The sequence below is a fragment of the Felis catus genome, chromosome E2 (genome assembly GCF_018350175.1).
Source record: "Felis catus isolate Fca126 chromosome E2, F.catus_Fca126_mat1.0, whole genome shotgun sequence".
Lineage (NCBI taxonomy): Eukaryota > Metazoa > Chordata > Mammalia > Carnivora > Felidae > Felis > Felis catus.
In genome coordinates this window covers 15,584,754-15,599,152 of record NC_058382.1, presented here as the reverse complement: position 1 = coordinate 15,599,152, position 14,399 = coordinate 15,584,754, and the positions used below count along the sequence as shown (strand labels likewise).

The 14,399-nt window shown below is 59.2% G+C and overlaps 1 protein-coding gene across 10 annotated transcripts; it reads right to left on the bottom strand.

Moving 5' to 3' along the window:
• Positions 1 to 1,010: 1,010 nt before the first annotated feature.
• Positions 1,011 to 14,399, bottom strand: DPF1 (double PHD fingers 1). Of its 10 annotated transcripts, none has more exons than XM_019819594.3 (12): positions 14,312 to 14,399; positions 8,337 to 8,497; positions 8,136 to 8,243; positions 6,545 to 6,672; positions 6,197 to 6,286; positions 5,740 to 5,818; positions 5,410 to 5,541; positions 4,477 to 4,527; positions 4,260 to 4,379; positions 3,027 to 3,139; positions 2,324 to 2,447; positions 1,011 to 2,181 (listed from the first exon to the last, which is right to left on the bottom strand). In XM_019819594.3, the coding sequence occupies exons 1-12, from the start codon at positions 14,341 to 14,343 to the stop codon at positions 2,111 to 2,113; spliced, it is 1,209 nt and encodes a 402-aa protein (XP_019675153.2). In that variant the 5' UTR covers positions 14,344 to 14,399; the 3' UTR covers positions 1,011 to 2,110. The 10 variants fall into 10 exon arrangements, with proteins under 10 accessions (XP_019675153.2, XP_019675154.2, XP_019675152.1 ...); XM_019819595.3 differs by having other exon boundaries at positions 2,336 to 2,417; XM_019819593.3 differs by lacking the exon at positions 14,312 to 14,399 and adding an exon at positions 9,900 to 10,074.

The window sequence follows — 14,399 nt, the reverse complement described above, 5'->3', positions numbered from 1 at the left end:
TGCCCTCTTGTACCCTCCCCCCCATCTCTCTCCCTCCCATCACCCCTGGCTCTCTTCCCCAGCCAACCTCTGAATCCTTTATACCTTTGGCTCTCTCCACGTTTCTCTATTGTCCCCCACATTCTTTGTCCTCCTCTCCCACGAAGTCTCATCTCTGTGTCATTGTCCTGAGACTTGGCCTGTCCCTGGATCCTGACTGTATCTCTCTAACCCCACATGTGCCTCCCTCTTATTCTTTGGCCTCTCTCCTAATTTATGTGCCCTGGTTCTCTACCTCCCCTCATCGAATCTCTCCCGCTTCCCTAAATCACCGGCTCCTTCCTCCTCCTGTCTCTCCCTGATGTCTCCCTCTCCCACTGAATCTCCATCTCTCTTCTGTTCTCCCCCCTCCCATCACTCCTGTGGCTCACTCATCTACCTCTCTCTCCAGATCTATTTCTTCCCTCTCCTGCTCTTTTTCTGATTCTCTATAAATGCGTGGCTCTGTGTCTCTCTCCTGATCTTTCAGTGTCCTGGTTCTCTCCTCATCCCACCTCGCCCAAATCTGCCTCCCGCCCAACCTCGCGTGCGTGTCATTCTCTCCTCGGTCCTTTCCCCTCCGCTCTTTGCCCCACATCCGGATGGGGGACCCCAGGGGAGGTGCTCCGGGCACCCCCACCGCCTACCATAGCCCGGGAGGGGCGGCCTCTTCATCTTTCCAGCCCTTCCCCCAGGCCCCAGCTCCCGCCTCCCCCCTCACTGCTGCTCACTGCAGCTGCAGCAGTCCGTTGCCAGGGCAACCACAGCTGGCTGGGCGGGAGCCCCCTCCACCCCATCCCCCCTCTCCCTTCCCCGGCAAGGCTGGGAGGAGCTGGGACAAAGCCAGAGAAAGGCGGGGTGCAGGGGGGAGATGGAGGGAGATGGAGGTCGGGCCGGCTCCAGCTGTTAACCTTGGTCAAGTCTCCCCCTAGGAGGCCCCCATCTCCCCTTCTTGGTGGTGCCCCAGTCCAGCCTGGAGAACGAGGCAGTCGTGGGCAGAGGGGTCAGGCCCAGTTTAATACACAGAACAAGTTAATTCACAGCAGAGGCAGGCAATAAAGGAGACTCGTTTACAAGGGGGGGGGCATGCCTGGATTGGGGGAGACCCCCCCAAACCCACCACCTCCCCCCACTTGCAGTCTCAATTTCCCTTTTTTTTAACCCGAACAACAAACACACACAACCACAAGAAACAACCACGCCCCCTCGCTACCCCCAAAATGGCCAGCGAGGGTGGCAGGGGGCAGCCCGGCCTGGCCGGTGGGGAACTGGAGCAGGGGAAGGGGGAAAAACTAGTCCGTTGTAGAGTCTGTGCTTCTCATTCCAGCAGGCGCTGGGCAGGGGCCCGCCTTGCCCGCCTTGCCCCCCCAGCCGACGCCCACCAGCCAGGGCAGGCGGCAGGCACAGAGCGGGCAGGGTGGGGCTCTCAGGGAGGGAGCAGGAACGGAGTTCAAAACCATGGTTCACGTCATGCAGTATCCACGGTGGGCACCAAGAGGGGGCGAGGGTGGACACCACACCCACCTGCCCTGGGCACGAAGGGGGATGGTGCCCACATTGGGTGAGGAGGTGGGACAGCTGCAACTCCAGAAACTGGGGGGGTGGGGCTGGTAGGCAGGAAGCTGGCATAGACCGGTGCCCAGTGGATGCGCTCGGCAGCACCCCCTCCACCCAGCCAGGCCTTATAGGACTCTTTGTATATATTAATTTCTTTTTTCTTTTCTTTTTTTTTTTTTTTTAACTTTTTGACTTTTTCTTTAGAAAAACGCTGTGTCCGTGCCCCGGGCTGGCATCTACCACCCCTCATGCCCGCCCAGAGGCGGGGTATGGCTTTGAGGGGAGCAGAAGCCCCCGGTGCCCATTCGCCAAGGGATGGGGAAGGAGGGAGGAAGGGAGAGGGGCCCTGCTGGGCCCACCAACCCACAGGGCAAACATTCCACCTGCACAGAGGGAAGGGGGTGGCCCCGCCCCCTCTCGGGCTTCCCCTGTCCCCCTCCACTGTGGGGCACTGAGGGCGGAGAGAGCGAGGAGGAGCTCCGAGAGGCAGATAGGTAAGCACCACCCCAGAGGTCCGGGTGAGCCAGAGCCAGGCCTAGGTGAGGGTGATGTAGGCAGAGGCCTTCTCTTTCAGGTGCCGAAGACAGAGGTGACAACTCCAGCTCCCTGTGGGGGTGGCCAGAGGACAGGGATTTAGGCCCGGGTCCCCAAGAGGCTGACCCAACTTCCCAGCCAGCAGACACGGTCTTTGGTCTTCACCAGCCGGAAGACAGCTTTCCGACCCACCCGCCCCCGGGGTCATGCCCACCTCTTCTCTCACCTTCCGGGGGCTCCGCCATGGGGGGGCTCAGGCAGTACATGTGGTAACCCCGATCGCAGTCGTCACAAAACAGCAGCTGGTCCTGGGGGGTGAGACCCGCCCAGCTGGCACCCTGGGGGCACGGGCACCAGAAACCGGGGTGGGGGGCTGGGGCAGGGGTAGGTCAAAGGGCCGGGGAAGGCGGTCCCTCCCACGAGAAAGGGCTCCGAGACGGGCTTCGCATCACGGAATCTTTGCGAAACCCTGCTTGGCCAAGCAAAACACCCCTGTGGTCGGCCGGTTTGCAACTCGCAGTCTGGGTTTTATAGATTCTGTGGAACACTTCAAACGCCACCGAGATGGTCTGACACCAGCTCTGGAAGCAATGGACGTTGGGTTCGGTTCCCAGCTCTACTAATTTCCTAGACGTGACCTCGGGCACGTCACGTCCCCTCTCTGAGCTCAGTGTCTTCTCTGCGGAGTGGGAACGAGAGCACCTACCTCGGAGGGTGGTTGGGAGGAGTCAGAGAGATGAGGAGCACTAAGTGCCGGGCTCAGTTAATGGACACTAAGCAATAATAATAATACAGGTTACTAGTGTTCACCAGGGAGGGGCTCCAGGGAAAGGCTTTAGGCCCGACTGGCAGAGGCGGAGGTGCCGGACGGGAGGCCACCTGGGGGCATGTCCCAGGGGAGGCGGGCGGGCACTCACGTCGTTCTCCGAGGTGCCGCACAGGCTGCAGGACTTGCACTCGATGCACTGCCAGCGGTAGGTCCGCACGGCCGCCGTCATGTTCACCGTAAACTGTAAACATGAGGGGTGTCCTGGGGGCCAAGGGGCAGGGATGCAGTTAGGGCTCATCACGCCCCCGGTGGTGACTGACCCCCCCCCCCCGGGGAGGAGACGGCTCGGCCCCCACCCCTGGGTCCTAGGGCCGGAGGAGCTCCCGTGGCCCACAGCCCGACCCCACCCCGCGCACGGTGCCCAGCGACCGTACCGCAAGCAGCGCTGCCGCGACCGTGGCCACCAGTCTCCTACCAGCCACCATGGTAACCACATTCTGCTCCCCAGAATACCATGGCAACCGCATTCCATTACCCGCAGTGCTGTGGCAACCACTTTCTACCACCCACAACACCCGGGCCGCCACATTCTGTTAGCCGCTGTGCTGAGGCAGCCACATTCCATTACCCACAGCAGAGTGGCCGACAGGTTCTGTTGACCACAGTAACGCGGCAGCCACGTCCTCCCAGCCACGGCGCCATGGCAACCGCCTTCCGCAGTGGGGTCCCCACGCTCTGGGTTCCCCGTGACCCAACGCCCGTCCCCCAGGACGGGCGAGCGACCGAAGTGTTCCCGGCGGTACCGCGCGACGCCGATCCCACAGCCGTCGCACTACCCCAGTGCGGAGACCCCCTCAGCCGCCACCCGGTGCCACAAGTTACGTTCCACGCTACCCCGTTGCCGTGACAACCCTATCGCACTCCCCGTGATACCATGACAACCACAATTCATTACCCACCGTGCTGAGGCAACCACAGTCTATTACCTACAAGCCCACCCTGGGAAACCACATCCCACTAACCGCAACTCCACGGCAAGCGCCCTCGGTTATCCACAGTGCCCAGGCAACGGCCATCCATTACTCACTATCACGGTTCCCTACCCACAATGCCTTGGCAACCACCTTTCACTGCCCCTCGTGCCATGCTAAGCACGTGCTACGACCGGCAACGCCGTGACGACCGCATCCCATTATTCCCAGAGCCTCTCTGACCACCCCTCCCCCTCCCAGTTTCCCAAGGTCCTCAGCAGTTGAGTCCACTCCACCAGCTCTGGATCCCCCCAGCCCCAGGCCGCACTTCTCCGCCTCCCAGCCTCCAGATCGGGACTCCTGGCGTCCCCTCCACCCGGGCCCCCAGCAACCTCAGGTGAGGGTATCACCTGATCGCCCACAGTCAGCACAGGAGATGAGGTCCTCGGGACACCCCGTCTTCTTGGAGCCACCCAGGCAGAAGTCACAGTAGCCGTTGGGGATGACAGTGCCATCGGGCGCCTTCTTGGCTGAAAGACAGCAGGCGGTGGGGGGGTTGACGTAGGCGGGCGGGGGCACCTACTCAAAGGCTGCTGCACGAGTAGGGGCAGAGGGAGGCGTCCCTACCTGTGTGTTTCCTCTGTGCCTCAGGGACCCAGGCCAATTCTTTGTAAAACTCTGGGGTTGGGGGGACAGAGAGAGGGGCTCTCACCATAGGCAAGGCTCCACCCTGCCCCCCAGCCTCAGCCCCAGCCCCGGGGTGGACCCCTTTATCCAGGCATGGGGGAGGTAAGGAGAGAGAGTAGCTACCCCAAGTTGTGGCCGCGGCAGAACGGGGATGGGAACCCAAATAATTCTCATCAGGAGCCCCGAACTCTTTGAGGACAACTCACTCTTTATTAGGCAAAACTGGCAAATAACAGCTTTAGGAAGAGCCCCCCTGCTTCCCCTTTCTACCACACAACCAGTGCCAACTAAGCCCCGACTAGATAAAAACTGGGGGTACCACTGGCCAAGATCTGATATGCAAACAGACGGATGTTCACAAGAAAAATTCTGAACACAGAGGTGCCCGGTGCGTGGTGGGGACGGGGTGAAGAGACCGCCCTCTCCCACCAAGAGGTGGGTGTGAAGACAGTTTCTCCGCTGGCGGAGCCTCTCCCGAGCCCTCTCCCATCCCTCCGGCTGTCAGGGCTGCCACGAGATTGGCACGGGCAGGCGCCAAGGGCTCCCAGGCCACAGACCCTGCCCCTTAGCCAAAGCTTAGCGGAAAAGGGAGAACGGGAGGCAGAGAGGGAGGGGAGTCATCTATCACCCCCCTCCCCAAGCTCTAATTGAAACAATAAATCAGACCCAGAAATATTACGCCCGGCCGGGAGCGAGGGAGAGATGGTTGGTTGCCATGGCAACCCCAGAGCCAGCATCCCCATGGTCGGTGGGGGGAGGGGACCGCTGAGCTGGAGATTTTCCAGAAATGTCTAATGTGCCCCCTCCCTCCCAGGCTCCTCAGCCCCCACTCCCGGGGCCCCTCACTACCCCACAGCCCGCCTGCCTGCTCACGTTTATGGTTGTTTTTCCGGTGGAAGGGCAGGGCGTGGCGCTCGGCGTTCTCCTCCCCCTCCTCCTCAGCCAGGTGGGTGTGGGTGTAGTGGTAGCTGAGCCCTGGCCGGTTCTTATACCGTTTCCCACAGACTGGAGAGCGAGCAGGGAGGGCCGGTCAGCCCTCCCAGCCCCTGCGGCCTCCACCCTGGCCTCGGGGATCACACCTCCCCCCTCTGCCAGAGGCCTGAGCATCCCCTCCCGCCGGGCTCTAGAACAGGAGGGAGGGGGCCAGCAGGGGAGAGGTCCCTAGGCCCCACTCTCTCTTTCCCCCTCTTCAGAAGGACTCACTATCACAGACATACGGCTTGTCTCGGTCCTCCAGGGATGCGGTGTCCTGGCGTTTCCGGAGACCCCCGATGCCATATGCCTGGGGGAAGAGGCGGGATGAGGGGCCAAGAAGGGAGGCAACTGAAAGAGTTTTCCTCACTGGAGCCTGAAAGGTGAACCGCAGCTCTGCCACTTCCTGACTATGGGCCTCGAGTAACCCCCTTGACCTCTCAGAGGCTTCCTCATGGGTGTGAAGGAGGCTCTGACCCACTATACAATCTCTGTTTTGCCAATGGGTTCATATATCTGAGCCTCAGCGTCCTCTTCTGTACGATGGGTATAAAATCCTCTACCCCTTCAGGCTGCTCTGGGAATTCAGTGAGGCCAAACTGGGTTAGGGTCTGACCACGATAAACGCTCAGTGTATGGGATCCGTCACTGAGGAGAGAGGTGAGGGAGAAAGATTTGGGGGTGATACCTTTCCTTTAGCCCTGTTCTTCCTCCTGGGAATGTCATCCTCCAAGTCTTCCACCTCGAGATCATGTGGAAACTCCAGCAGCTGCTGTTTCTGGACACCAGAAGGGAGACTGAGGTCAAGAAAATGGGGGATGCTGTCCTTCTCTGTGGGAGTTGCGGACACAGCTGGAGACTGGGGGCACAGGGCAAGCAGGGAGGTCTTCCGAACAGAGATGAGGTGTGGAAGGATGCGACTTAGGAGGCCCGAAGGCCCTAGGGAACCAGGGGAGATCAGAGAGCGGGAACAGGGTGCGCCAGGGCAGGTGGCGGGGGTGACAAGGCGGCCGGGGCCCCTGAGGGGTGGTCCCACCTGGCAGTCCATAATGGTCTCCTCCTCCTTCAACTCAATCTTCTTCTCCCCTGTCTCAGCACACAGTAGCGCCTCAAGGACAGGCCCTTCGGGGAGGCCACCCTCCTTCTTCAGGGGTGCCTCACAATCTGGGGACAAGGCCATGGTGGGGAGGTCAAGTGGGGAAGTTGTCCCTGGAGGATTTCTCAAACTGCCCAGGTTGGGGAGCCATGCCCTTTGCTTCAGGAAAGAGGTGTTCCCACACTCGACCAGCAACAGACTCAAAGATTCAATCACGCATACTGGGAAGGAGGCCGAGACCTGGGAAAGACACGGCCAGGCCCTCGGATCCGCTCAGACACACTCAGACGGAGACACGCCAGACCCTCCCTCGCTTACACCTGGATGCACGTGGAGAAACACAGATTCTCAAACAGGGTACACATGGGAGATACAGACGGATCATCTGGAGACAGCCAGACACACAAAGGAGGAGATACACCCAGACACTCAGATACACCCAGTCACGTAGAGGAAACATATCCAAACCCTGGGATACGCCCAGAGACAATCAGAAAAAGACACTAAATCGTCAGCTATACCTAGGTCCGCGTAAGGAACACCCAGCCAGACCCTACCAGACATGTGGACACACACAGGGGAGATACAGACAGACACATCTGGAGAGAACTACTCAGATGGACACATCAGACACACCCAGAAAGACAGCCAGATGGACACTCCATGGCGCCTTGATCGGCTTAGGTCAGCAGGCTCTGCTCTGGTGGCAGGGTACCCGCTTGGGATTCCGGCTTTCTCCCCGCCCCTCCCCAGCCCGTGTGGGCACTCTCTAGATAAACAAACAAACAAACTTAAAAAAAAAACCCACACAGATGGACACTTCAATATACCTGGACCCACACAGAGGGGGGAAGAGAAAGAGCCAGTGACTCTAATAGTATTGGTCACATTCAAGAAGCGATAAGGCCAGACGGTCTGGTTGGACCAGCACACGTGGGCAGAGATACACCTGATATACCAGATACTAGGGGAAGAGATTCTCCCAGACATTCCAAAGCATCCAGACACTCAAAAGAAGAGACACCAGACACCCCGATGCACTCAGACACACCCAGAAACGGCCGGACACTCTGGGAGACCAGACACACACGAGATGAAACGAACCCTCTAATGTCCTTGGAAACACCTAGAAAGAGACACAGATACTTACATCCACTCCACTACCGACGCAAAGGTTACCACCAGACACTCTCACACATGCACACACACTCAGGCGCCCACAGGAAGAAAGACAGCCGCACAGCAACACATCCCAGTTCACCGGGGAGGAGCCACCTAGGCACCTAACGGATAGCACCGGGCCCGGAATACACCTGGGCCCCAGTAGGAGAAGACACATCCAAGTCCAAAGCAGTCACTCAGGGAAAACTGGAGAATGTCTGGACTACAGCCAGACACACACCTGCAGACACTCGCTAGAAGGGAAATAAAGGCAAATGCTCAGAACCACACAGGCGTCACCACACACGGATCAGCGTTTGCCCCGGGCCCGGCTGGGGCCACCCCGGGCACAGGATGGAGCTCCACCCACCGATCTTGTACTCGCAGGGCCGGAGTCTGGGGTCCTCCAGGATGTTAAGTCTCCGTTTCTTTCTCCAACAGCGCGCGGGGTACGTGTAGATCTGTCCCGGGGCCAGACCTGCAGGTGAGGAGGGCGGTGAGGACCGAGAACGCCGCCGCAAAGCCGCTGCCCCGCCCCGCCCCACCCCGCCCCTGCCCTCCCAGCGGGTACCAGGGCCGCGGTGGGTCTTTTCCATCCAGATGTAGCAGTTGTTCTGGGCCACGCCGGTCTGCGAGTCGAGGAAGGGCAGGCGCAGGCTGCGCTCAGCGCACAGGCGCGCGTTGTAGCTGCGGCAGTGCTCAATGGCCTCGCGGTAGAAGTCCTCGCCTAGGCTGTGAGGGCGAGGGAGCGGGCGAGTGGCTGTCACCAAGGGCAGGAGCGCCGGGTCGTCCAGCACCCCTCCCTCAACGCGCCGCTCCGGAATGGGTGATCTGACTCCTCCAGTCTCTCCCCTCCTGTCGCTCCTGGACTCAGGAGCCCCCAACCTGAGACCCAAGCAGGCCCGGAGCCAACCGGTAGATACACACACATAATGTAGAAACAGACAAAAATACACCAAGACCCATCCATACGTGCACATATCAAAATACACAACACAAACAAATCACACAGGATTCACACACAAAGAGAGACATATCCCAAAACTCACAAAGGAGAAACAGACAAATCTCACATACGTGCACACACAAATATCTACTGAAAAAAACACAAACATTGCAGATACATAGTGTGGGACAGACACAACACACATATATCCACGCACAAATACACATCACATATCCAAAGACACACAACATAAACAAAGCACCCACACAAAGACACACAACATGCAAACAGATCACAGACACCACACTTCACACACACACTCATGCAACCAAAGACACACACATACACAAATGTTAGAAGAAATGTTAAAACAAACTACCCACATGAGCACCTACACACATATCTAAAGACACAACACAAACAAATCACACACGCACACACGCACAATGTCCAGGCACACTATACAAAGAAATCGCACAGATTCATACAGGACACACACGTACACACAATCATAAAGATACACGATATAGAAACCAACATCTAAAACACCACATATCCAAACACAAAGATATACACATATACAATATAGAAACAGACAAATCCACCCATATTCACACAAAAATGTACACATAAACACACGCACAACTACAAATCCAGTCACAGAACACAAATGATGCGGCTTCAAAGGACATGTACATACACTCAAAGACCCAAATGTCCCGATACCTGGTAGACTGAAAGATATTAAACACATATCCACACACATATCCAAAAACACACACACACAAAAAAAACAAAAAAATAACAGTACAAACAAGTGACACACACTCCACACGCCAAGACAAAGGTAGTGTGGGCTTCACTCAAGTTTACCAAGGCTCCCGCACCTCCAGGCCATTTCACTCTCTCCCCAACCCCGGGGGTCGCCGGGCGGGACATGACCCCCTTCCCCGAAAAGGACCCGAAGAGGACTCCGAGCTCCCCACACCCTCCGCTCGTCCAGGAGCAGCGCATCGGACACCGTTCTTGCCAGAGACCCATGATCGCACACATCCGCACCCCCGCGCAGCACGGCCCACGGTGACAGCCCCCCAGACACCCCTTCGGCCCCACCCCCGGCCGCCACACACACACGCCCGCGCAGACCCGCCCGCGCGCCCTCCCCCACCTCCCGCCGGCCCGCAGCACCTCAGGGGGCCGGGGATGACCGTGGCCATCTTGCTCCCCGGGTCCTGCCCCCAGCAGGTCCCCGCCGGGTCGGTCCTCCCAGCGCTCGGGCGGGCGCTGAGGCCGCCCATCCATTCATTCCCGCGGGGCGGGAGCACCGGGACCACAGCCAATCACGACGGCGGGGCGGGCCCGCCCAGGCCATTCTGGGAGTCGTAGTCCCGGGCCCGGGGACCCGCGGGACCCCGCGGGGAAGCGGGTGCAGAGGTGGGGCCCAGGGAGCGCGCAGTCACTCACACACGTTCGCCCAGACGCACATCTAGTCTCCCGGGCAGACACTCACACATGCACACCTGGACTCGCACACACCCACATACGGCAGTTTACACACACATTCACACGTATACTCACAGCCTCCCACGTAGACTCACGCACACTTCACTCCCACACCTTTACAGACTCACGTACATTTACACTCACACAAACACTTCAATGCCCTGAGACTTAGAGATACCTAAGAGGTGCCCATACAGACGTCCACCGGCTAAACCTGCGCTTAGCTCACGGACACCTCCCCCTCCCCCCTCCCCCCTCCCCCCTCCCCCCTCCCCAGTCCCTCCCAGCTCCAGAGAACCCTATCTAGTCCCTCCAGGGCTGTCACTCTCACAGTGACCCCGCCCTGCTCTATCCCTTCCTTCCGCGGGCTAGACCGCACAGTGCTACTTTGCAGCGGGAGCCACACCTTGTGGATTCAAATCCTGGCTCTGCCATTTGGTGGCCATGTGGCCTCGGGCAAATGACTTAACCTTTCTGGGCCTCGGTTTCCCTCACGTGTAAAATGAGGATGACACCTCATTGGATTGTCGTAAGGATTAAATGAGTACATATGTGTGAGTGTTTTTAAAAGGTACCTGGCAGGTAGTAAGTGTTCAGTAAAACTTCACTCATTCCACAAAGAGGATTTGATATGTAGTTAAGGTGTAAAATAGCCAACCATTCTAGAAAGAATAATACCCTGGGGCGCCTGGGTGGCTCAGTCGATTGAGCGTCGGGACTGCCGCTGGGGTCAAGATCTCACAGTTTGTGGGTTGGAGCCCCACGTGTTGGGCTTTGCGCTGATAGCACAGAGCCCGCTTCCACGCGGTCTCCCTCTCTGCCCCTTCCCCTGCTCACACGCGGGCACGTGCGTGCACGCTCTCTCACAAAAATAAATAAGCTTTAAAAAAAAGAAGATGGAGGAGGGGGAGGAGGAGGAGGAGGAAGAGAAGAAGAGGAATGCCTGGTACATAAAAGATGCTCAGTATTTGTTGAACGAGTAAATATACTGAGTACCCATGATGTGTCAGACACAGTTATAAGTACTTGATTCACTGGTGCAATTCTCATAATGACCCTCTGGGGTGAGGCTATTTTTACCCCCCATTTTCCAGATGAGGAATCTGAGCCCCTGGTGGCTCTTTGAAGGTGGGACTAAGGGAGGGACTCACTCGCCTAGATGTCTGTACCCAAGTCAGTTTTTACTTCCTTCTTTTTCCCACTGTCACTCACACAGACTGTACCCTAAGCGATCCCCAGATAGTGAGCTGACCCACCAAGCTGCACCAGCACTCACCTGGAACCCCCCCTGGTCCAAAGTTTGTGTTCAAGTTTGAGCCCCTGTGTGGATTAAAAACGCCCACAAATGTCCTTGTCCACCAGGGGGCTCTCCGGCAGACAGACTGCATAATAGCCTTCACCTCTTTTGTCACTTGATGCCCCTACCTACCCTCTGGTGAGAGACACCTCCAAGGTCTTCCATACTTATCACTTCTAAACACACACACACACACACACACACACACACACACACACACACCTCTAGTGTCTCAGACCCCTTCCACAAACCACAAACCCTCCCCCATCTCCCCCAGCTAAGGCCTTGACCTTCCCCCTCCCCTACCCGCAACAGGACAGAGTAGGTCTCTGCTTCATATCTGGTTGAGAATAGGTGGCAAGGAGAGTAAGCCGGGGATGCTTACCTGGAATGGTACCCGCATTCTCACTCTGGTCTTCAGGCCCCTCCCCTGGTTACCCCCTATCGCATCCAGACTAAGCCCTCCCCCTCTGCCCAGCAGCTCAGCTCAGAGAATGCCCTTGCCACCTTCCTCTCTCACCTCCCACCACCCACACATGCTTACACTTGCTCCCCACACCTCCAGCCTCAGACACCCCAGCTCACTCCTGCCCCACCCCAGAACCCTTGCATCCATTTGATCGGTTTGGAGGCTGAGTGTAGAAAACTCCATCACCTCCCCGGAGGCCCTTGTCCACCAGCACGATTGAACCCCCCCCCCAGACCCAGGCTGAAACTTGCCTCCCTTTCCCTACCGCTAGTAACCCTCACAGATCCCCCTCCCACACTTGAACTCCCCTGCCCCCACCCCTGCAGACGCCTTAGAAGATGAGAGCAAAGAAGGGCACTGGCACCCGCACCCTAACTTTGCCCAGGCCCCCGCAATGCCCTGTGTGGGAACTGGACCGCAAGAGAAATCAATATTGATGCTATGACTACTAATCACTACATTTAGGCAGGGTCAGGCTCTGTACTAAGTGCTTCCCAAAGGTCACAAGCCCCATGGGATAATAGGCTCTGTTAGGAGTCCCCAGTACACAGATGGTAACACTGAGGCTCTGGAGGAGGGGGAGAAGGGAGGGGGAGACTTAAGGGCTCAAGATGAGGTTTGAAACCAGGTAGTCAGAATACCCAGCCTCGCACTCCCTCCAGCCTCCCACTCCCAAGGGGATTTGGCTCCATTCTTTTAGAAGCCGGTCTCTGCCCTCAACCCCGAGGACCTGTCTGAAGAGGGGAGCAAAGAAGGGCAAAGCAGGGCGCTGGCACACCCACCCCAACGCTTCCTCTGACCTCCTCCAAGAGGTCCGGCCAGGGTCAGAGGGAGGAGGCCAGAATGCCTGTAGATCCACCAACCTGCACAGGAACCCTGTCCCAGCCAGCTCGAGGGTGTTCCTCGTGGGGCACACCTCCGTCTGTGTGTTAAGACAGAGTGAGGGAAGCAGAAGGGTGTCACCGTCACACACCTCCTCACACTGACCCCGGCTCCGCACACGCCCTGCAAGCTCTCCTGCTCACCGCAAAGCCACACGTGTAGGCGCGTGCCTATTAACCCCCGCCCCACTCCTCTCCCAACAGCCCCCCCCCCCCCGCCAGAAACCAGAAACAACTGGGGGCCTAGGGTCCAGCCATCAGGCCCGGCCTTTGGGAGGCTGGGGGGCGCTCCCGGCCCCTTCCCCCTCCCCACCCCCCAACACGCGCTGCTCAAGGTCAAGGCGGCGAGAGCAAGAGGTTGGGGGAAGGGGGGGAGGTCGCCACAGTCCCTTTGTGCGGCGCCGCGGGCGTTCGCCCTCCGCCTTCTCCACACCCCCCCCCCCCCGGGCAGGGGCGGAGGGGGAGGGGAGTGCCGCGCTCGCCAGCCGGGGAGGGAGGGCGGGAACGGCCGCGCGCCTGTCACTCTGAGCCCGCTGTCACCGCCGGAGGAAAGGGGGTGGGGAGCGCTGGGACCCGGGAGTCCAGGATCCCGAAGAGGGAGCGAGAGAGAGAGATGGAAAGACAGAGAAAAGAGGTGGCTAAGAGAGGAGAGGGATGGGACAGAGCTAGGCTTGAACCCGGGCGTCCAGGTTCCCAGCCACCGGGCCCAGGAGGAAGCTAACGCTCGGAGGAGGGACGCGGACAGGGAGAAAGGGAGGGAATCCCCCGAGATTGAGGGTGCTGCCAGCATCCTCTCCCGAAGCATCCGGTCCCAGATGCTCTGGTTAGATGTGTATGGGCGGGGAGAGGGAGGAATCCCACGGTCTAAACTGACCTGGGCGTCGGAGCTTCTAGGTCCCGAAGACCCGGGGAGGAAAAAAGGGAGCCAGCAGGGATCCGACCGGGAACCCCGACGTCTCAGCTCCCACCCTGCGGCCACGCGGGCCGAGGTCCCCGGAGAAGGAGAGAGGAAAGAGAAAGGTGCTCTGCTGAGGGGGAAGGAGGGTGGTGAAGACCCCGGAGGCTGAGGTCTGGACTTGGGCGTTCGTACTCCCAGCCCTATGCCCCCCGGCGCCCCCGGAGACACGGAGAAGGAGAGATGGAGGAAGAGGAGAGGGAAGCCCCTACCCCCACTCTGGGTGGGGAAACGGCCTCCGCCACCCCCCAACCCGCGCCACATTCCTTCACTGACAGCGACAAAGAAGAGACGCCCCCGCGACCCTGAAGGGGCTCCCGCCCCCAACCCCAGGGGGCAACAAGGGGCGGCAGGTCCCCCCAGCGGTGGGGGGGGACGAGCTGGAGGGCCCCCATTAAACTACCTTCCGCGCGCTGCGTCCCCCTCCCCAAGAGGCGGGGGAAGGGCCAGGGGTGGGGGGCGGGATGGAGGGACGTGAACGGCGGGGACACTCACGACTTGAGCGGGTTCTGAATGGCGGTGGCCATGGCCCGCTCGGCTGGGCCGCCTCCGGCCCGGGGCGCTGCTGCCGCCGCGCGCGGGC

Excerpts from the sequence above, each read along its gene's own strand:
- DPF1 (XM_019819593.3), bottom strand. The coding sequence starts at position 10,009 with ATGGGCGGCCTCAGCGCCCGCCCGAGCGCTGGGAGGACCGACCCGGCG. Across the intron at positions 6,673-8,135 it reads GCCCTGCGAGTACAAGATCG|ATTGTGAGGCACCCCTGAAG; the intron begins GTGGGTGGAGCT and ends CCTTGTCCCCAG. Across the intron at positions 2,182-2,323 it reads CCCGGAAGGTGAGAGAAGAG|GGAGCTGGAGTTGTCACCTC; the intron begins GTGGGCATGACC and ends CCACCCCCACAG.